The 23648-nt window shown below is 40.0% G+C and overlaps 1 protein-coding gene across 1 annotated transcript in view; it reads right to left on the reverse strand.

Annotated features, from left to right (window-relative positions):
* Positions 1-23000, reverse strand: part of bpifcl (BPI fold containing family C, like) — a 34536-nt gene extending 11536 nt beyond the window's left edge. Inside the window, exons 1-6 of the mRNA XM_042755116.1 lie at positions 22982-23000; positions 22666-22782; positions 21556-21662; positions 13447-13558; positions 13168-13296; positions 9237-9389 (exon numbers count right to left, since the gene is read on the reverse strand). Of these exons, the coding sequence (XP_042611050.1) occupies positions 9237-9389; positions 13168-13296; positions 13447-13558; positions 21556-21652 (491 nt within the window). The 5' untranslated portion in view covers positions 21653-21662; positions 22666-22782; positions 22982-23000. The remainder of the gene's footprint in view (positions 1-9236; positions 9390-13167; positions 13297-13446; positions 13559-21555; positions 21663-22665; positions 22783-22981) is intronic.
* Positions 23001-23648: the final 648 nt, after the last annotated feature.

A 23648-nucleotide genomic window follows, 5' to 3' on the forward strand; every position in this document is an offset into this window, starting at 1 on the left:
AAAAAAATTAGCATATCATGAAAAGGTTCTCTAAACGAGCTATTAACTAATCATCTGAATCAAACTAATTAACTCTAAACACCTGCAAAAGATTCCTGAGGCTTTTAAAAACTCCCAGCCTGGTTCATTACTCAAAACCGCAATCATGGTTAAGACTGCCGACCTGACTGCTGTCCAGAAGGCCATCATTGACACCCTCAAGCGAGAGGGTAAGACACAGAAAGAAATTTCTGAACGAATAGGCTGTTCCCAGAGTGCTGTATCAAGGCACCTCAGTGGGAAGTCTGTGGGAAGGAAAAAAGTGTGGCAAAAAACGCTGCACAACGAGAAGAGGTGACCGGACCCTGAGGAAGATTGTGGAGAAGGACCGATTCCAGACCTTGGGGGACCTGCGGAAGCAGTGGACTGAGTCTGGAGTAGAAACATCCAGAGCCACCGTGCACAGGCGTGTGCTTTTGAACCAGAAACAGCGGCAGAAGCGCCTGACCTGGGCTACAGAGAAGCAGCACTGGACTGTGTCAGTGGTCCAAAGTACTTTTTTCGGATGAAAGCAAATTTTGCATGTCATCCGGAAATCAAGGTGCCAGAGTCTGGAGGAAGACTGGGGAGAAGGAAATGCCAAAATGCCTGAAGTCCACTGTCAAGTACCCACAGTCAGTGATGGTCTGGGGGGTGCCATGTCAGCTGCTGGTGTTGGTCCACTGTGTTTAATCAAGGGCAGGGTCAATGCAGCTAGCTATCAGGAGATTTTGGAGCACTTCATGCTTCCATCTGCTGAAAAGCTTTATGGAGATGAAGATTTCGTTTTCAGCACGACCTGGCACCTGCTCACAGTACCAAAAACCACTGGTAAATGGTTTACTGACCATGGTATTACTGTGCTCAATTGGCCTGCCAACTCTCCTGACCTGAACCCCATAGAGAATCTGTGGGATATTGTGAAGAGAAAGTTGAGAGACGCAAAAGACCCAACACTCTGGGTGAGCTTAAGGCTGCTATCGAAGCATCCTGGGCCTCCATAACACCTCAGCAGTGCCACAGGCTGATTGCCTCCATGCCACGCCGCACTGAAGCAGTCATTTCTGCAAAAGGATTCCCGACCAAGTATTGAGTGCATAACTGAACATAATTATTTGAAGGTTGACTTTTTTTGTATTAAAAACACTTTTCTTTTATTGGTCGGATGAAATACAGTATGCTAATTTTTTGAGATAGGAATTTTGGGTTTTCATGAGCTGTATGCCAAAATCATCAGTATTAAAACAATAAAAGACCTGAAATATTTCAGTTGGTGTGCAATGAATCTAAAATATATGAAAGTTTAATTTTTAGCATTACATTATGGAAAATAATGAACTTTTTCACAATATGCTAATTTTTTGAGAAGGACCTGTATATATATATATATATATATATATATATATATATATATACACACACTTATGGAAGTAGCAATAATAATCCTTTTGAATATAATTTGAATTATCTACTATTACTCTAATGACTGGTAGCTGACATTTGTTATAGTCAACAGAAAGTCTAAAGGGGACTATCAAAATAAAGTGTTACCAATATACTGATTGGGTAGGTAACTATAAAGTTTACTCTATTTGCCCCAGTTTACCAGCCATTTACTTCTTTTGGGAGAAGTGAATGAATTTACGTGATGTAAATCAGACAGCTCCGATTCCCTGAATTGCACTGCAAACTAACATGGCAATTCCCAAACATCACAAATAGTAAGATTGCAATGATAATGAAAAAGGACAAATTACATAAAACCAATAAAAACAGTGCTCAACATGTCATACAGCACTATTGTGGCTGCAGTGTGTCACATGACAAGCATGACATGTCACCATGGAAATAATAAGATGAAAAAATCTTCTTCTTATTCCTTTTTTTTTTTTACTATAATAGTAAAAGGATAAAGATACAGGAGAATAGAAACAAATATTTTTTTTCCCCACACTACCTCCAACCCTGAATTAAACAAACAAACGGTAACACTTTATAATTACTTTCATTAATAAATCATTAATGAACCTTACATAATCCTTAATAGTTCAATAGTTAATATAAATTCACATAGCTAGAAATGTGAGATAACATGCTTGTTAACGTATACAAATGTACTTATTAAACATTACCTAATGATTAACAGATCAAAATCAAAATTTGTCACATAATTCAAAATCCACTTCAATTGCTGTCCCAACACAAAACTACACTTGAAATAAACTTACACCTCCACCCTATAATGATAAAAATCCACCCAGTGTTTTTTTTTTAAATCCCTATTTAAAAATCCCCTTTCTCAAATCAGGCTTTTCTGAGATTCCTGTCAGAATGACTTTGTTCTGCACAAGCCCCTCCCACGATGGTTGATTGACAAGGCCATCTTACCTTAAACCCACTCTGAGCACAGAGTATGCCCTGAGTGAGCTGTGAGCTGTCCGCCATTGTGTCGACTCCGGTGTGGGGGAAGAAAAGCATGTCTCCTAAGTGATTGAGGTGTTCTGTTGTTGGATGTAATAATGAACATGGCATGGCTATCATTAAAGGCTGATTTATACTTCTGTGTCGGACCTACGCCGTAGCCTTTACCCTGTAGACTATGCGTCAGTTTTTATTTATACTTCTGCATTGTTGTACACATCGACGTGCAGTACACATGCAAACCGCCAGTCTGCAGTGTCTGCGGGCATGTTGCTGGTGTAACCCGCAGTACCACTGCAAAAGCGGAAGAAGAAGCGACTCGTCAGAGAAGCATTATAGGCGTGACGGCGTCGAATAAATATCAAATCATTAAATCATTATTTAAAACTACAAAAAGGAGACAACAACGGAACAGGGGAAGATATGGCATTCTTTCAGTCTCTACAAGGACTTGTACCATGACAGATCAACATTGTTTGTCGCGGACAACTACTGATGTATAATGCTATGTAGTATAATAAATAATAAGACACTTGTTCTTTGCTTTTGTTTTATTTTATATAAGAAGGTGTAACATTAAAATATATTAAAGTGCACATTATAAACACACACGAAACTCAAGTACATATCACAGCGCTTGCGGTCCGCATAGAATAAAGTGCACATTATAAACACACACGAAACTCAAGTACATATGGAGGAAGGGGTTCTAGGAGACCAATCACGGTCCGCATAGAATTGACACGCTGATTTTTGGAGAGGTGCACGTCAGGTTATGGCGTAGGCTACGGAATAGGCTGTGTGTCTATGTGTAGGCTACGGCGTAGGTCCCACGCAGAAGTATAAATCAGCCTTTACTCCCAACATCTGAAGACGCAGATCATTAACGTTTTACTTTCGTTTTGAAGGGAATGCACTGATCCCCGATCTGCCTAAATGCGTTTTAAATTTACGCGAATCATTCATGATCCAGCTTCATCTACAGAAGAAGTGAGTAAGGGTTTTTGTGAATCTTTGCAAATCGCCTTTACTAACAATGTGCTAGTTAACCAGTTTTGTGGCTGAAGGTTTCTGCTCGTCACCCCACAGAGGTGAGCAGAGCTCATTAGTATTTAAAGCAACATGGACTTGAACAGCGTGTTGAAAACAGAGGTGATTTTGACAGGGTAAAAAGGGTGTTTTTTACAGTACCACTGAGAAATTTTACCCAAAATACGTTATAGACTTATCATTAAGACCCTAAAGAATCATATCAACTTGTGGAAAATGGGCATCCGATGAACCCTTTAATTTGAAATGCTTACAAATGTCATTAAACTTTTAATTCATATGATCATGTACTGTTTAAAAATCTACAAATGATTTTAACAGAAATTCTACAATAATTACCAGCTTCTTAATGTACTTTTCATATAAGACCCAATGCTCTTTTTTACATTTACAAATGCTGTGTGGAAAATGAATATGAAATGAAATAATAAAAAAAAAAAAAATCACAGAGTGTAAAGGTCACATATTTGGTCTTCATTTGTTGTGTAGACTTCTACTTGTCAGGATTCTGGACCGTTCTGTGTCGTGTTTTGCCCCTGTTTCTGTTCGTTTTCCTTATTTGGTCATGTTCCTGTCCTTGTTTAGTTTGATTATGATTCCTAACACCTGTATTTAGTAATTATCCCTTGTATTTAAGTTCCTGTTTGTTCAGTCTTCCTTTGTCGGTTCTACTTGGTGGATGTTGTGTGATTCCCCTGTCTTTCCAAGGATTAAAGACTCTTTATGTACTTCACGGCTCCTTGTTCCTCATTCCATGCTCCTCCCAGCACAAATTGTGACAGTTACATCCATGTGTTCCCTCCATTTTTGTTTCCGTTTTTCTCTCAGACTTTTTGTTTCTGTAGTGTTTCCCATTGTGTCTATGGATCCCTTCTTTCGCCCTGAATTCCTCCTCCTGCTGGAGCAGGGGGAGTACTCAGTTGAGGACCATACCAGACTGTTTCTGGCCCTCGCTGAACTTACCAGCTACCCAGACAATGCATTCTGTGCATTCTATGACGCTAGCCTGAACACCTTATGCAGCGCGCCATCGTCCTAAGATGGTCCTCGAGTGGAATTCGAGACCCAGTGCCCAGCCCAACATCTCCCGGCAGTGCAGAGCATCAGCCCAAGCCCACTGTTGACGGAGAGCCAGAGCCCGCTGTGAACGACGAGCCATTGCCAGAGAGAGCGTCAAAGCTGAGGATCGCTGCGGAGCCGGAGGCCATGATGTCAGTCCAGGTGCGAGAGTCTGCTACAGAGCCCACCACGAGGGAGAAAGCCGCGGACTGTGTGAGTGCGGAGAGGATCCCCCCACCCCGCACTGCGACTGAGAGTGGGCTGAGTATGGTGCGATCCAGAGTCACCGATGCCATCTGCTCCACCTAGGACCTCCGGATCCTCCCTATTGCCCTGGCTCAGCGGCTCTCCGCCTCGGGCTCCTCCACCACCAGCTCCGCCGCCATTGGTCAGCCCCCTGGAGTTGGCACCCATTCCTTCTCCATGGCTCCTCCCTCCGTCGGCTCCACCGTGAGCCGTCATTATGGCTGTGGCCTGGGTTCAGCTGGACTCCTCCTGCTTCAAGTCCCTCCTGTCTCGCACCTTCCGGGAGGGGGCGATATGTCAGGATTCTGGACTGTTCTGCATCATGTTTTGCTCCTGTTTCTGTTTTTCCTTATTTTGTCATGTTCCTGTCCTCGTTTAGTTTGATTATGATTTCTGACACCTGTGTTTAGTAATTAACCCTTGTATTTAAGTTCCTGTTTGTTCAGTCTTCCTTTGTCGGTTCTACCCATTGGATGTTGTGTGATTTTTCCCTGTCTTTACAAATAACTAACAAGTAATGTATTAGTAGTAACTAATCTAAAGTATAAACTATTCATCATTTGCAAATGTTTATAAATATTTACTAATCATTAATATATTTATGAGCAGTCATCTTGATGGCAAAAAGTTTCCCGAAAGACCTGAATTTACCCTATTTACACACCTTAACGAATTATTTATTAATCATTTGTTCATGTTCTTGCAGTAGCCAATCTAAAGTTGAAACTATTCATCATTTGTAAATGTTTATAAATGTTTACTAATCTTTTAGTATCTTTATGGACATTGGACTTTTAGCTGCTGTAACGTTTGTTTTAAATGGTGGTTAGTTAATTTTAGTTAAATGCTTGCTAAAGACATCATGCACCTTGTTATTTGGGTGCAAAACATGTTTTTATTGCCTCAGCACTTATATTATAAAAATGTATATAAAATTTTATAATAAAAATATAAAAATTTTATAATAAAAATATTATAAAAACTGTATATCATTAAACAGGATATCCCTTTAATCATACATCAACAGGAGAAAACAAATCTAAATTTTAAGAAAATACTTGTTCATTTATCAAAACAATGTAATATAAACAGATTGAACCATGTTTCCTTAATTTGAACCTGTACACTTCTGACCCCTTAACCGAACCTTAAACCAGCGGTTACCAATCCTGGTCCTTGAGAACCCCCAACACTGCACGCTTTTGGTGTCTCTCTTATCTGACACACACATTTGAGCTCTTGAGTCTTCACTAATGAGCTGATGAGTTGAATCAGTTGTGTTTGAATAGGGTGACATCTAAAATGTGCAGTGTTGGGGGTTATTCAGCACCAGGATTGGGAGTCACTACCTTAAACCTACCCATACCACCAAACCCGACCCTAACCTTAACCGTATCACACCTCAGTAGCAGCAAAAGTGTTGTGCATTAAAAAAAGCTTAAAATCATTGTATAACATCTGTTAAAATCATTTGAAGATTTTCAAGAAGTGCATGATCACATGAAATGAAAGTTGAATGACATTTGTACGCATGATTATTTACATGAAATAATGATATGTTAATCATTAGAGAATGTTTAGTAAGTTCATTAGTAAACATAAATAAGCAAATGATCTTATATTGCTATGTGAATATTTATTAACTACTGTTCTGCTAAGCATTATATAATGTTTATTAATGAAAGTTATTATAAAGTGTTCCCAACAAAAACAAAAAGGCCCTCAATACATAGTGTATGTCAATTATGAATAGTATAAACTCTGAATCAGAGTTTAGAAACAAAAATAAAAGTAATTGTCCATGTATACTGTACACATTTACATTTACAAAACATTAAATATAAATTATGTACCTACAGTGCAGTGTACTCAATACACTTTTGATCAAAATCAGGCCACAATCATAAGGACATCCTAGATTAGATTGACCAACTACAGAAAAATATATATAGTTTCAGAAAATATGCCAGTATTGCCCTTTATTGTGTACCTAATTTCTTTTTTCCAAATGAATGAAGCTCATTACATCTAGCAGCCAGGAATCAAAAGATGGAGGAAGATTTTGTTTCCATAGCAAAAAATATGCCATCTAGCTAGTAATATGGAAAAGGCAAACGCGTTTGCAGAACATCCAGGCAAACCTGTGACATTTGGAGGAAGTCCAAAAAGGGCAACCAAAGGACAAGGATTGATCTGTTTCTTTGTCACAGAGGAAAAACATTTAAAAATTGATAGCCAAAAAGAAGTTATGGATGGAGATAACAAAAACATAATATGTATTAAGTCTGCAGGGGCCTGATGACAACGATCACTTATAGGATCAACATCATGCCAAATTTCTCCCAGCCTCAATTTTGTCCAATAAATTTGGTGAATAAATTTTAATTGAATAAGACTATGTTGTGTACAAATAAAAGAGGTATGGACACGGAAAAAGATCTGGCTCCAGACCTCATCTTCAAATGTGAGGAAGAGCTCTGACTCACACTGTTGCTTAATAAAAATGAGAGAGGGGGGAGAAATAGAGGAGATCAGCCTGTATAGAATACACAATACACCCTTTTTATCTAAGGGTACTTCAAGAATTTGATCTAGATGGGATTTTGGTGGAAGATTCAGAAAGTTGGGAAATTAGTTTTTAACAAAGTTTCGGAACTGCAAGTATCTAAAAAAATGAACACTAGAAAGGGTGAATTTTTGTGTTAACTGAGAGAAGCTGGGACAAATATTATCAATGTAGATATTGTTTACAACTGAGATACCTGCTCTCTGCCAAATATTAAATGCTTTATCATTAAGTGAGGGAGGGGAAACCGGATTATGATTAATAGGTGAAACCATTGGCAAACGTTAAAGGCTGAAATGGGTTCGAAATTGGGACCAAATTCATAATGATTGGTGGACTATGGAACTACCATAAGGAAAACATGAGAAAGCAGTAAGAGGACCAAACAGAAGTGTGGCTGGTGAGGCTGGGGATCAAGAACCCTCTTAAATACTGACCCGAGGTGGGATCCAATCACAGAGCCCAAAATGACTCTGAAATCAGAAAAGTGTAGAGCAGTGGTTCTCAAACCTCTCCATGAAGTACCCCTAGCACTGCACATTTTGTATGTCTCCCTACTCCAGGACAGGTTTGAGAACCACTGGTGTAGAGTGTATATTTGCCACCCATTAGTAAAATTGGATATTAGGAAGGGCATACCACCATCAACCTTTGGATTCTGAAGCATTTCCCTGCATCAGAGTTTGAGAGGTAGCTAGTCAGCTAGCTACCTGTATCTGCATCTTATTGGACTGTTTGGGGTTAATCACGGTAGTAAGAAATGTCAAAGCGGCATCAGGGTTGTCAAAACTGCGCGATTCGCTGTTGATTGAGAGGAGAGGTCTGCAGGGATACAACATTCTTAATTTGACACCTGCTCCATGTGGGTTGGACTTAACTGACTTAAACTGATTCTGTCATTTCTTGAGTTCCACAGAGAAGTCAGGGAAGATCAAAATCTTGGATTCCTTATAGTGCAACTCTCCAAACACACGAAAAAAACACAACATCAAAGACTTTAAATCCTCATTATCCCTTTCCACGGAGGTGCTCTGGACCCAATATACGAAGATTATTCCACCTCAAATGGTTTTCCAGATCATCTGCCTTAGACTTTAAATCCTCATTATCCCTTTCCAGGGACTGACATTTGTTCTCCAGAATGCCAAGAGCTGGTGTTAACTCCAAAACAATTGTGGCCATGTTGCCGGCGTCATCAGCTTCATTAAGAACAGTGGAAACGTCCCTGGGTTTAGTCATAGTAATGATCGAAACAAGCTCCAACTAGCATTAAAGTGTTACTTGGTGTTGTAGATGTCGTCCTAGATCATTGAAAGCCCTAAACGTTCCCATTAACTACAAAAAATAAAATAAAATAAATAATAAAAAATTTACGGAGTAGCACACTAACTCAACTGCATACCGGAAGCTCAAAATGATAAATTCTAAAATAATGGTCGCCAAGACAGATGTAGACGACTGATAATGTGAAGAAGTAGCACCACTGCTACTTATGTACGAGATGATGGTAGTGTTGAAGTTTCTATTTTAATCAAAATGCAAAGTATTTAAAGTGCAAACTCTAATGATGCACTGAATTTATTATGATCCACCGAAGACCAATGTAAAATCTACAAATCATTTTCCCTATCAGAGGTTCCCTATCAATTTTTTGATCTGTTAAAATGAATGGGGAATATCTTTCTGTGGGAAATATGCAGAATATGCATTTCTGTAGGAAATTGGCAACTATGACTGTGATTAACAGCTTCATTAGTGGAAGTCACAATTAAGTCATGACAGATATACACAGTTGTTATGCATATCTTTAGGTAGCACTTCAAATCTAGGTATTTTATGTTTTGTTAACCAAAGTTTGTTTTAAAACTGGTCTTACCTAGCACCTCCGTGGAACTGAATGTGCACACCTCCTATGTCATCACTACAGGAAATGGTAGTGATGGAGAGTCGACCAGCTTCATCCCCCAACCCTAGGAGGGTGTTGATATTGATATTGTACACGGCCAGATCAAATGAGCCACCATCATGGCTGCAATCATAGAACAAAAGACAATAATTTTACATATTCAAATAACTACATAACTCCTTGATGTTGCAGATGTCTTATTAACACATCTTATTGATGTATAATGCACATTTCTAAAATGTAAAATCCAGTACATAGACACTAAACACAACATACTTCATGATTCTTAACTTGCCAGTTATAATGACATGAATAGCAGATGGTGAAAGCATAATGGTTAAAGGGTTAGTTCACCCAAAAATGAAAATTCTGTCATTAATTACTCACCCTCATGTCGTTTCAAATCCATAAGACCTTTGTTCATCTTCGGAACACAAATTAAGATATTTTTGATAGAATCTGAGAGCTGTCTGACCCTGCATAGACAGCAACGCAACTGAAATGTTCCCAAGTCCAGAAACGTAGCAAGGAGATCGGTAAAACAATCCATGTGACATCAGTGGTTTATCCACAATTATACGAAGCTACGAGAATACTTTTTGTGCACAAAAAAAATGACTTTATTAAACAATTCATCTCCTCAGCATCACCCGTAAACAACATAAACAACGTATGCTGTTCTGTGTCAGCTGCGTCATGCCGGATACGCTGTTTCCTACGTTGTTGTGATTTGATCTGAACGGAAACAGCGCATCCTATCCGACATGACGCAGCTGTCACAGAACAACATATGCTGTGTACAGGGTGATGCTGAGGAGACAAATTGCTGAATAAAGTCGTTATTTCTATTTCTTTTGTGCACAAAAAGTATTCTCGTAGCTTCGTATAATTGCAGATGAACCACTGATGTCACATGGATTATTTTACAGATCTCCTGGACTTGTGAACTTTTCAGTTACATTGCTGTCTATGGGACGGTCAGACAGCTCTCAGATTCCATCAAAAATATCTTAATTTGTGTTAAAAATATTAACAAATCTAAAACACATTTGAAACGACATGAAGGTGAGTAATTAATGACAGAATTTTCATTTTTGGGTGAACCAACCCTTTAATTTGTTGATTATAGGCATGAGAAACATACAATTACAGTAAAACCATAACTTACAATCATAAAAAAATTATAATCAAGTCTGTGTGTTTCTAAGTGTAGAGTGATTCCAGGAATTCCACAAAATGCAGTTCCAAACCTGTGAGACCTTTGTTCATCTTCGGAACACAAATTAAGATTTTTCAGATTTTTAAGCTTTCTGATCCTGCATAGACAGCAAGGGAACTATCATGCTCAAGACCAGAGAATATGTTTTGTGTGAAAAGAAAAAAAAACAAATTTTATTGAATGATTTCTTCTCTTCCAAGCCAGTCTCTGCCACCATTCACAAGAGTACTATGACACATATGCAGGGGCGGACTGGCCATCGGGAGCACCGGAACATTTCCCGGTGGCCTGATGGTCATTCTGGCCTGCCGGCTGCCGCTGTGCAGTCGATCAGGCTGACGTGCAATAGGCTGGGAGGCAACTGCGAATTAATTGACGGATTTATGAATCTACGAATCAGGCGATCGAGGAGTGAAAATGACACCACCACATGACCCAACATCAGCGAAGCACTGCCTAATTGGCTATATCCAGAGGCAGGCTTCATCTTAGAAAACCGTGCAAAAAAACAGAGCGTAAAAGCAAAGGAGGAGCAGAGCGGGAACGTATAAAAAAGAGAAAAGCCCTGGCCACAGACGCATTAAGTTGATGCAAAATCCCAGCCATGTTCACAAGTAAGGGAGCAGGTAGGTCAGCATTACATTTACATTATATTTACTAGGGGTGGGACGGTTCACTGAAAAAATCGAACTGTTCGGTTCTCCACACACGGTTCAGCACGCGCTGGAAACGCTGTTCAACTTAAATCTGACAAAGCATCTGTAATATGGTTTACTATAAATAACACATAAAACAAACAGGGTTCCGTTAATATATGTTTCTGTTGATGGATGAACATTCTGGCTTCCCAGACATTACAACAACAGCGATGAAAAAAAAAAACCCGTGGCCAAACCATTCACTCTTGTTCAATACGAATACGAACACTGGATCAGTGCATTCTTTTAAAGTGACAGTCTTTATATTAATCGAACAGCAACAACAAAGAAATCACTCACTGCTCTTGATTGAAAAGCTTTTGTAACTTTAATAAAGATTCTTTAATTTGTAATCCAAAATGCAGTGCTGTTTTACATTTGATTACTTTATTCAATTTATGTACCTAAAAACTATGCTATACCTACCTAAAAAACCCTGAAAGTCAGTTTATTTTATTTGTATCTTTACTCTGTTGTATTTATTTGTGCTGTTGCTTGTAGTTAGAATATTCTTAATAATATGATAAAATATATATTTTTTGAAAGTATCAATATTTTTTCCATAAACATAGCACATACAACAGTAGCGAAACAGTGACTCTAAAACCATGAAACAAACCTAACCGTGAAAAAGTTGAACTGTTCCACCCCTTATATTTACGTATTCATTTGGCAGATGGACGCTTTCATCCAAAGAGACTTACAATAGATACAAACTATTCTAAAACAAAATTACAAATATATGTAATGATAGAAGTTTTAAAAGAGCATCTTTATGACAAACTAGCACACTGTTTTACATATGGGGACACAGTATTTTTTTTTGTGCCAAATTTGACCAGAAATTTTGATTTTCCATTTCTAGACTACAATATTTATTCTAACCAACAATTTTTATTCATTTAAATTGAACCCAAAAAAGTAAGCAACACTAACACAATGGCTCCAAGTGCTCCTGCTGTTAAACAAAAGGGGGGTGGACAGTTCAGCTTTTGAGTCAGAGCAGGAACCTTCCGGTAAAGTTTAAGCTATAAGCAAAACTAAACATGCTGGCTATACTCTTAGAACAATATGTGCTTTTATGATTTATAAGATCATCAGTAGTAGGACTGTGATCATGGGGACATACAATTGACGCCTGCACAATTAATATAGATTATTGAAAGTGCTTATTTCATATAGCAGAGAAACTAGATGTGCAGAGTGAGAGAGAGAGGGATTCAGGGAAAGATGATATAAATGGTGTATTCCTAGTGAGTTTTTGAGGGTTTATTTATTTATCCATTCATATTATGTATGGTAGTCTACCTGTAACATCAACTAACAGGGTTAGCCTACAAGTTTAGCAGTCTGATGGACACATGAATTGGGTGGTGGTGACTGCACCAACAGAGGTGGCCTGGGGTGGAGTCAAATTCCCGGCCTGATTTACTGTCCCAGTCCGCCACTGCACATATGTGTGCGTCCCTCTGCTTGTAAACAAGGTGCAGTGCATGCATGTTCTACATCAGAACGCCGGCTCCTGTATCATCAGCATCACACATTTGTGTTGTGTGAAAGGTGGGATTCTGAGATGCTATTCTGTTTACCACAACTGTAAAAAGTAACTGTATCCTTTCTATCAGTTCTAACTAGTTTGACAATTATCTGTTCATCAGCAAGGTGTTTCTGACCATAGAACTGTTGCTCACTTCAAGTTTACAGATATCACATCTCAGAGTGGGCGATGATTTGTCTTGTTCAAAATGACAAGGAATTACATGTTTTTAAGAAATGTTGTTGAGTAAAAAGTATTATGAAATGTTCTCAAAATAAAAATACTCTTAATATGTACAGATACTTGAAAAATGTACCAGTATTTTTACTCTGTTACTATTCACCTCTGATAGAACATGTTATTTGCTTCCAAGATCACCTGAACCGTCAAACTGATATGATTGCAAATTATTTCATCCTCCTTCCAGTAATTCACTGGTTTACTTACATGATGCCAAACTGTGTTGCCCAGCTGCCTGTGATGGCTAATGAGAGTTGACTGACTTCCACAGATACACCTGTTCCCTGTTTAAATTCCATTGATTGGCCTGACATGCTGCACTGCACAACCTGCATGCTGGAGACAAAAAAATAAAAAATAAATAAATAAAAAACAGATTCACAGATTATTGAGTAAATTTATATGTATATGCTTTAACAACTGTTCATCACATGTGATGTATTTGTTCATTTGGTTTAACTGTTTGTCAGTGTACCGTGTACTGACTTTGAGATGACATAGTTGACAGTGCCGATCCCAATGTCCACCCCACCCCGGACCTCTGGGAATTCAGTACTCTTCAGTTTGTTTTGTATCCAAACGGCCATCATTTGAGACACTGAACACATAAAAACATAAATATCTACAACACCACATTGTATGTTTAGCTCCAACTTGCCTCAACAGATCTACCGGGAAGTTTATAGTATGCCTAGTAAGAGCTTGATTAGCTGGTTCAGGTGTGTTTAAATGGGGTTGGATCTAAACTCTGCAGGACACCGGGCCTCCAGGACCGAGTTCAGGCACCCCTGCTATAAACTAAAATGCCCCCTCCACCCTACAGCTTACAAATAAACAAAGTATCAATCAATAAAGTAACTAACAAACCAGTTACAATCTAATAACAGTAAATCATAACATTAATCTCCACACTTAACTGCAAATGTAAACATAGGAGACTGTCACAGTTCATGGATTCACTGACTCATCCGTGAGTGTTGTGTGTGCATGAGTGGGTGTGTCTCTGTGCAGCTGTGGAGAGCTGATCAGTTTGTTTACCTGGCTCTATTTAAGGAGAGTTAACCCTGTCTTGTTTTGTCAGTTCCTAGTGTCAGTTTGTGTCTGTTTGTCTGGTGTTTCTGGATTCCTGACCTCCCATCTCTGGGTTGGAGTTGCTGTTCTGCCATCTTCAGTGAGGTTGCCCATTGCGTCCCTGCACTACCCTGCCACCAAGTTGGACACGATCTTCCTCGCTCTACCTATTGTCTGTTGAGACTCTGAATAAAGCCTTGATTGTACCGCAATTGAATCCAACCTCTTTTTGTGTTGTGCCAGAAGGAACTGACCAAACATGGATCCAGCGGAGGAATCTGATCTTCAGAACCTTTTGTCCAACAGTAATGCTTGTCTGGACTGGCAGGAGGAGCAGATGCTAGCAACTGGATGGGCTGTGCAAACACTGGTAGCACAGGTGTCTGAGCTCACCACCCAAGTACAGCTGTTGAGATCGCCCACTGCACCACCCACAACGCCTGTTCCCCCAAGACCAACGGTCGATGTGCCACACTCTGAACCTTGTTTACCCACACCAGAGAGGTATGGCGGTGAGCCTAAAATGTGTAGAGCCTTTTAACCAAGTGTTCGATCTTCTTCTCACTTCAGCCCCAAACATTTGCCATGGAGGAATCAAGAGTGGCGTTTGTTATGATACTGCTGTCGGGGAAGTCCGCACTGTGGGGAACGGCGGTGTGGGAGAACCAACATCCGTGCTGATCCTCGTCTGCCGCTTGTCCCAGGAAATGAAACTGGTCTTCGACCACGCCGTGGCAGGGCGCGAGGCGACTAGGAGAATGGCTGATATCAAGCAAGAAGACAGAACAGTTTCAGACTATTCTATCGAGTTCCGGAACTCTGGCAGCAGAGTGTATTTGGAATAAGGAGGCGCAGTGGGACATGCTCCTGCATGGGCTGGCTGATCGCATTCAAAGAGAGATGATAATGTTGGAGTCACCAGGCAAGTTGGACGGTCTTGTGGATTTGGCCTTGCGTGTGGATTCATGCCTGCAACAACGAGACCAGCATAATCCTAGTCCGCTGCGTATGAGTTTTCCTGGCTGTTCTACTACAGACCCTGGGTTTGCGATCAGCCATTCTCCTGACAATGAGACCATGCAGGTGGGGAGAGCTCGGCTTTCCTGGGAGGAGAGAGAATGCCGGAGAAGACGAGGGCTTTGTATGTACTGCGGGGCCGTGGGACATCTCTTAGTCAAATGCCCAGTAAAAGATCAAGCCTGACAGCAGGTTTGAGGCTACTGTCGGGTGGAGCCTCACTTAAGAAGCCCTCATCCAGTACTCTCCTCCAGGTAAGACTCCAATGGGCAACCGGAGACCACGAGTGCAGAGTGTAACTTGATTCAGGATCGGAAGGTAATTTTTTGGACTTTGCACTCGTTAGACACCTTTAAATTCCGATGTTTCCTCTGAGTCAGAGGATTTTTGTCAAGGCGCTTAATGGACAGTTGTGGCCTGGCATTTCTCACTCCACTCCCACAATGACGCTTACCACTTCTGTCAGTCACAATGAACATATTAAGTTTTACCTCACTGACTCTCCATTGACGCCTGTTGGGTTGGGCCACCCATGGCTTACTCAACATAACCTTACTGTGGCTTGGAATCAGTACTCCATATCGGCGTGGAGTAAAGAATGCTACACATCATGTCTTGTGTCTGCTTGTTGCCCTGTCTCTTGTGTTTTGTTTCAGGATGAGATGGTGAACCTGTCAAACATGCCGAGGGAGTACCACGACCTGAAGGAGGTGTTCAGTAAGTCCAGGGCTGCTTTTCTTGCTTCACATCGACTGTGCCATAGACCTAGTTCCACGTACTTCTCCGCCCAAAGGCAGGATATACTCACTTTCTTTTCCTGAGAGGGAGGCAATGGAAAAATATATTTCTGATTCTCTGGCAGCCAAGCTCATTCAACCTTCTCCGGCAGAGGCAGGGTTTTTTTTTTTTGTCGTGAAGAAGGATGGTTCCAGCGACCTTGCATTGACTACCGGGGCATGAATAACATCACGGTAAAGAATACTTACCCTTTGCCGTTGATGTCTTTAGCTTTCGAGCGGTTGCAGGGGGCATGCATCTACACCAGATTGGATTTACCTAACGCTTACCATTTGGTCCGCATAAGAAAGGGGGATGAGTGGAAAACAGCATTTAATACCCCCAGGGGGCACTTTGAATATTTGTTTATGCCCTTCAGGTTATCTAACTCCCCTGCGGTTTTCCAAGCACTTGTTAATGATGTGTTGAGAGATATGGTTGACCAATTCATATATGTCTACCTGGATGACATATATATTTCTTCTTCTCTCCAGGAACATGTTCAACACGTCAGAAGACTGCTCCAGAGGCTGCTCAAGAATGGGCTTTTTGTCAAGGCGGAGAAGTGCGCATTTCATGCACTGTCGGTTCCTTTTCTGGGTTATATCATGTAGTCTGAGAAGGTTTGCATGGATCCTAACAAGGTTAAGGCTGTGGTTGATTGGCCAAACCCTGATTCCCGCAAGGCCCTGCAGAGATTTCTGGGGTTCGCTAATTTCTACCAGTGTTTCATTCACAATTTCAGCCAACTAGCATCTCCTCTGACAGCCTTGACCTCCACCAAGACGACGTTCAGGTGGTCCGGTGCAACCAAAACTGCATTTTCTAAACTCAAGAGCCACTTCATTTCGGCTCCCATTCTAATGGCCCCTGGTTCCACACATCAGTTCATGGTGGAGGTCGACGTCTCAGAGGTGGGGGTAGGTGCAGTTCTTTCTCAGCGTGCCGTTTCGGACAATAAGATGCATCCATGTGCGTTTCTTTCTCATGGATTATCCCCAGTCAAACGCAATTACAACATTGGTAACAGAGAGTTGCTGGCCGTCAAGTTAGCGTTGGAGGAGTGGCATCATTGGTTAGAGGGTTCGGGGGTTCCCTTCATAGTCTGGACCGATCACAAGAACCTTGAGTACATCAGATCTGCCAAATGCCTTAACTCCAGGCAGGCTCGCTGTTTTTCAGTCGTTTCGATTTCTCCCTCTTCTACCGCCCAGGTTCTAAGAATATTAAGCCCGACGCGCTGTCATGCATTTTTGATCATTCAGAACGCCCGCCGTCACCTGAGTGCATTATACACGATAGATTGGTTGTCTCTACGCTCACTTGGGAGATCAAGTTGAAGGTTCGCACAGCCTTAGAAGGGGTAGCGCCTCCCCCCAGATGCCCAGGGATTGTCGATTGTTTGTGCCGGAGGGGTTACGGTCGAACGTAATTCGGTGGGGTCACTGTTCCAACGTGGCTTGTTATCCAGGAATCGGTCGTACCATTTTTTCTGGTTAAACGATTCTGGTGGCGTGCCATGGCTCATGACAGCTTAGGTTTTGTTTAGTTTGTGCGTGGAGTAAGACTTCCAATCGACCTGCACAGGGGTTACTCCAACTGCTGTCTGTCCCTTCGAGACCCTGGTCCCATATCGCACTCGATTTTGTGACTGCCCTCCCTGGGCAATACGGTTGTTTTGACCGTAGTGGACAGATTCTTGAAGGTGGCTCACTTTATTCCCTTTCCCAAATTACCCTCTGCCAAGGAGATGGCAGTTACTGTCGTAAATCACGTCTTTCGCATTCATGGCCTCCCGATAGATGTGGTTTCCGACAGGGGCCCCCAATTTGTATCCAAATTTTGGAGAGAATTTTGTCGGCTACTGGGGGCAAGAGACCCTCAGACCAACGCCCAAACTGAGTGGGCCAACCAGGATCTGGAGAGGGTGTTGTGATGTTCGGTCACTACGAATCCCACTTCCTGGTGTCAGCAACTGTCATGGGTTACCAGTGTCATTACCAGTGTCGTCCATACGTCTTTCACCATTCGAGTGTAGTATAGATTACCAGCCACCCCTTTTTCCCAGTATGGAATCCGTAGTCGCAGACCCCTTGGCTCACGCCTTCGTCCAGAGGTGTCGTCGCACCTGGAGACAAGCACAAGAGGCTCTTCTTCAGGCGGGAGCATGCACCAAGGCTAAGGCCGATCGCCACCGGTCGAAGCCTCCCATCTACGTGGCTGGTCAAAAAGTGTGGCTTTCTACCATGAATATTCCACTCCGCTCCGTATGTAATAAGTTGGCTCCCAAATTTATTGGCCCATTTCCTGTCACTAAGATTCTTAGTCCAGTGGCAGTCCATCTCAAACTCATCCCTGCGTACAGGAGAATTCGAGCCCGTTTTTCATTCTCCCCTTAATCCACTTTCCCCGGTTCCTCCACTGCCGCGCCTCATAGAAGGGGAACCTACTTATTCGGTAAACCGTATCCTGGACTCGAGGCAGAGAGGACGCGGATTCCAATACTTGGTGGACTGTATTGGACTGACTGAGAGGAGCTCTTAGAAGGAGGGGTACTGTCACGGTTCATGGGTTCACTGACTCATCCGTGAGTGTGTGTGCATGAGTGGGTGTGTCTCTGTGCGGCTGCGAAGAGCTGATCAGTTTAAAAAAAAAAAGAAAGTTCTTGGGGGGAAGTTTCTCAAACTCAGTTTCTTCTCTGCTTTTATGCTGCCTCACTCTTGACTGGTAAAAATGGCGCAGTTGGGCGTTATTAGCCAGTGTTAATTTCGTTGATGAATAATTTTCATCATAATTGTCGTCAACTACATTTTTTTTCACTGATGACAACAAGACGATAACGAACAAAAACTCTTTTTGAATGACAAAAACTATGACGTACATCTATTGACATTTTCATCAATGAATAAAAATGAGACAAATGTTAGGGTGGGACGATTTGGGAAGAGATTCATTCAGAATTAATCTGCTACTTAGGTCAGAGGTTAGATGCATACATATGAACCGGCGGAACATAAGCTAACATACACTTGCTGCACATCGCATAAAATGGTCAAAAATGTCAATATGTGGGAGTAAGAGAAGAGCAGACATACAGATAAATCTGACCACACAAGAGAGAACTCAATTCAGTCCGGTGTCCTGACATTTTATCCTACCTGTCAGATTTTCTTACCATCTCAACATCTGTGCACATCACTATTGCATCCTTTATCTCATGCTGAACATCAATATTTAATGTATCTGCATTACTGAAAGTGTAGGTTTAGGTTTGGGGTAGGTGTAGGTAGGCTAATAAGTAGAAAAAATTATTCATTGTTGGTTTCCTGTAGCTGTAACCCTTCCAGCTACAACCACAAATATAACACATAATTACTGTATTTGCATTACTGTAAGGGTAGGTTTAAGGCTGTGGCAGGTTTAGACGTTAATAAACCGTAACTTTACAGGTAGCATTTTTCGTTGTCGAATTGTACTACCCACTGTTTTAATGGGAGGTAGCAAAATCTGACAGGGTGGGACAAATCGACAGAACACCGGTTTTCAGAGCGCAGACACTGAAGCAAACAAAAACAGAAAGTGTGTCTCACAGCGTACGAGTACTGTTTTGCGTCGCATGAACGGAGAATTACACACCAAATGATGTTGAATTGTCAGTTTTGACGAGTATTCATGTAAACACAGTTGATAACATCTTAAGTGAACTTAAACAGTAGGGAGAATGTGTCAGTATCAGTGCATTGCATCCATTGCAGCTGTGCAATCGGTTTTAAAGAGACAGCAGCCTAATTTAGTTGCTACTGTTTGAGTCATTGATGTTAATCAAGCAAAAAAAGAAAGACAGAAAATCACACACTGCTCCTCACTGAAAACCTTTAGTAGCCCCAAAGATTAATCTAAATTTATTTACAGAAATAAACATGTCTGCTTGAAAGAATGAAGAATATGGTAAGCAAGTTGCTATAAACAATGCATAATTAGCCTATATAACCATTGGTTTTTCATTAAAAAAGAAGACCATGCTCTTGTTCTTATAAGAAGAGGTTTTATTTAATTTTTCGTTTTATGTGTCACTGCAGTTAAGTCGGTGTCTATCATGATAAAACCTAAATATCAAACCTATATAATGAGTTTGGAATTTTTTGAGAAATGCTAAATAAATGCACTGTAACTAAACCTATTAGGTTTTAGATGACTAAAATTACTGTAGATTTAGTAGACTAAAATCTTATGATATTTAGTTGACTAAAACTAGACTACAACTAAAAACAATTCAGATGACTAAAATATGACTAAAACTAAATGGGATTTTAGTCAAAAATCTTTGACTAAATCTAAAGCAAAATTCCTGTCAAAATTAACACTGCTATCAGCTACCTGCCAGATGGACTAATAAGTAGGAGGAGCCAAATGGAAAACAGAGAAAGAAACACAAATGCAAGAAAACACAGCTCTTGTAGCATACCATAACAATAAAAAATAAGTCTCAGAACTTAGCAACCACTAAAAATTAACCATCTTGAGGGAATGTGTTTGCTGTGAGTAACTTTTTTAATATAAAAAGGGTAAGTTTAACCACTACAAATGCAATGGACTTTTCATCGCTCAGCTTTCAGCTTTTGGTTCCAAAAACGGAGTTAACTCTCAGAGTATGTAAGAAACCAAAGCAACTTATTCCCTGAACATAACCTGCACTGGAGTAGGTTATGTTTCAGGGTTAGTTTACTTCAGTGCTATCAGCACATGTGTGACCTTATAGTATTATACATGATTACAATATAGTTATCAAATATATAGTTGTATGATATGTTAATCATAAAGTACTATTATAAGTAATATATAAGGTAATATTCTAATATGTTATAATATTTATTGTCATATATAACAGTTATCAATATATACTAATTATGCTGCTCCGGGTGTGTGTTCATGGTGTGTTCACTGCTGTGTGTGTGCACTTTGGATGGGTTAAATGCAGAGCACAAATTCTGAGTATGGGACACCAAACTTGGCTGTATGTCACGTCACATTATAGCAAGGTAAGGTTTATTTTATTCTAATATATTTGTTATATTTTATTGTCATCTCATCTCACATCGTGGATCTGCTTTTTCTAAAATGTATTTCTATAATAAAAATACTTATGTTATATTTCTTATTGTATAATTAGCATCAAACAAACAATATAATTCTTATTCTCAGTGCTTAGAAGATTAAACAAAAAAAAGAAAAGAAAAATGATTGCACAACTATCAATTAGATGATGATATGGAGTAAGTATGTAAATGACCATTGAACAAAAAAGGCGAAAGAAGCAGCATGGCATGCTTTTTCTTAGCGTCCGTTTCCATGATGACTCAACGATTCGTCACTCTATTGAGAATGTCTTGTGTGTTAACCGGGAACAAACTCTGAGTTGACTGAACTTACTACCGGAAACGTTTTTGAAACCACAATACCGCAAGTAAGCCAGGTTTGGGTTAATCAACTGAGAGTTCAGGGTATATGTGACGATAAGTTAACATTGCTTTCTCCATTTAAAATTAATGGGATCATTTAGCTGTCATTGCATGTCACTGGCAGTGTGAATGGGGGCATTACTCAGTTTACTTTTGTCCACCTCAACCAGACAATGGTGAGTGGAGTTTGGAGTGCAAGACTGGCTTAGTGTAAATATGATGTATAGATGCAATCATTGCAGTGACTTTCATGTGCATGTGAAGAACTTACCATCTCTGAGACCCTTTTCTGACAGAACAGCTTTTAATGCAGGATAATCTGCATATGTGTGTGTCAGTATCATCAGGAAGAAAATTACCAGCTGCATCTCTCAATTCCTGTTGTGTAAAACAAAATATTTTACATATGAGATGTATGTGTCTTACAGCTTGTGACATAATTTGATATTTACATGGTATGTATTATGTATCTGCATCCTAACACCACTTTCCCATTCGTTCATTCAGATTATTTAAACTGACACTGCTTTCAACAATATATTATGTGTGCTCACTCTAAATGGAACCCATGGTCTTGAAATTGCTAAAAGAGTGTTTTACCAGAAGTTCACATCAAATGACCCAGTGGATGTAAATGTGTTCAGCTGCATAAAAGTCACTTCCTTAAATTATAGAGAAGTGAACCTAAGACCAGAACACATCTGCTTATCTGAGGACCCTGCTCAGACAAATATATAAATTTAGCAGTGTTTATGACCACAGTCATGTTTCAGTTTGTCTTACTGCAAGTTGCCTTGCATTCCAAAAATTGCATACATTAATATAAAACATAACTTTAACACTGCTCATCTATTTTAACAAGGTAAATGCTTGGGCATGAACAGTGGCCATTTGTAAATACATTAACATGCCAGGGGTTTGATTTCTTCACTTTCAAAAAATGTGTATAGTAAGTTGTGTGATAAGCTGTTGAAGGTGCTTCAGTTTGTTGTGTATTAAAAAAACCTGCTTCCTTCAGAATGTTAGAATCAACAAATTCTTTTACAATCTTTTGTCTTTTAAGTAGCACAGCACAGAAGAAAGCAGCAATTTTAGATAAAGTCAGCCCATTTATAATTATTGCTTATATAAAAAAGTTGCTATTATTTGAAGTAACTAACAGCAATTTTAAGATATATTTGATCAGCATGTACTGTATATTTCTTGACAATCAAGTGCAAGACCGTGGCATTCCAGTCAACCCTTTGAGCTTCAACACATTTATCTTTCATATGTTTATATTTATAACCTAATATTCATAACAAGATTCCCATTAAGTAATAAATAAATAACTTATCTAGTAAGTAATGCTAAAATTTAAACTGAAATTGTAAAAACATACCTCACAATGTACTGAAGAGCCAGGTGTCTGACAGGGAAAGTGTTTCTGTGTAAGTGTTTCCTCAAAAGCTGCTTTAAAAGATCTCCTTTCTCACGGGGGAGGAGTGGTCAGTTCCTGCTTTGAGTGTTTTTAAATATTATAGGATAAGTACTAGGGCTGTCAATCTATAATAATAATAATCATAATAAAACTTATTACAGGACTTTAAATCATACATTTTTTTAAAGGTGCTGTATGTAAGTTTTTGACTCTACTAAAGCATAAAAATATTATAATATGTTTGCAGATATTTAAGAAACATGCTAAGTTAACATACTTGTTTATCTGAAAAACAATGCTACAGTCAGTTATTCTCCTTTGAAAATGAGGTTTCCGACTGGAATGTTGGCCTCCGTTTTGGTTTGTGAAACCTGCCCACTTCCAGGTTACCAGCTGGTGGAAAACACTGCTTATTTAATTTCATTAATCTTCAAGTGCACTCGTTCCTGTTGGTGTTTTCAATCTGGCAGCCTGTGTGTGTCAAGTCTGAGAAGGAGGGGCCGAGTGAAAAAAACCCTCTCCAATATTTTGAATTTGGACTGCAATACCTAGTTTAACCACTCTGTGTCAGTCCTACCTACAGCACATTTAATCAAAAGCAGAGGTGTCAAACTCAATTCCTGGATGGCTGGAGCCCTGCAGAGTTTTTTTCCAACCCTGCTCCAACACACATACCATGTAGTTTTCAAATAAGCCTGAAGGACTTGATTATTTCAATCAGGTGTGTTTAATTAGGGTTGAATCTAAACTCTGCAGGGCTCTGGCCCTCAAGGAACTGAGTTTGACACCCCTGATCTACTTTGTACTTTGGCCCTCTAATGGATGAAAAATAGAAACTGCATGCAACTTGCTGAAGAACATTGTTTTTGTTGTTCTTCAAATCTGCTCCTCTGCTTGGAAGCAGGTGGTTCATCATCATCATCATCATCAAGTATATTTTCAGG

This window comes from Cyprinus carpio, unplaced genomic scaffold, assembly GCF_018340385.1.
Source record: "Cyprinus carpio isolate SPL01 unplaced genomic scaffold, ASM1834038v1 S000006643, whole genome shotgun sequence".
Taxonomy (NCBI): Eukaryota; Metazoa; Chordata; class Actinopteri; order Cypriniformes; family Cyprinidae; genus Cyprinus; species Cyprinus carpio.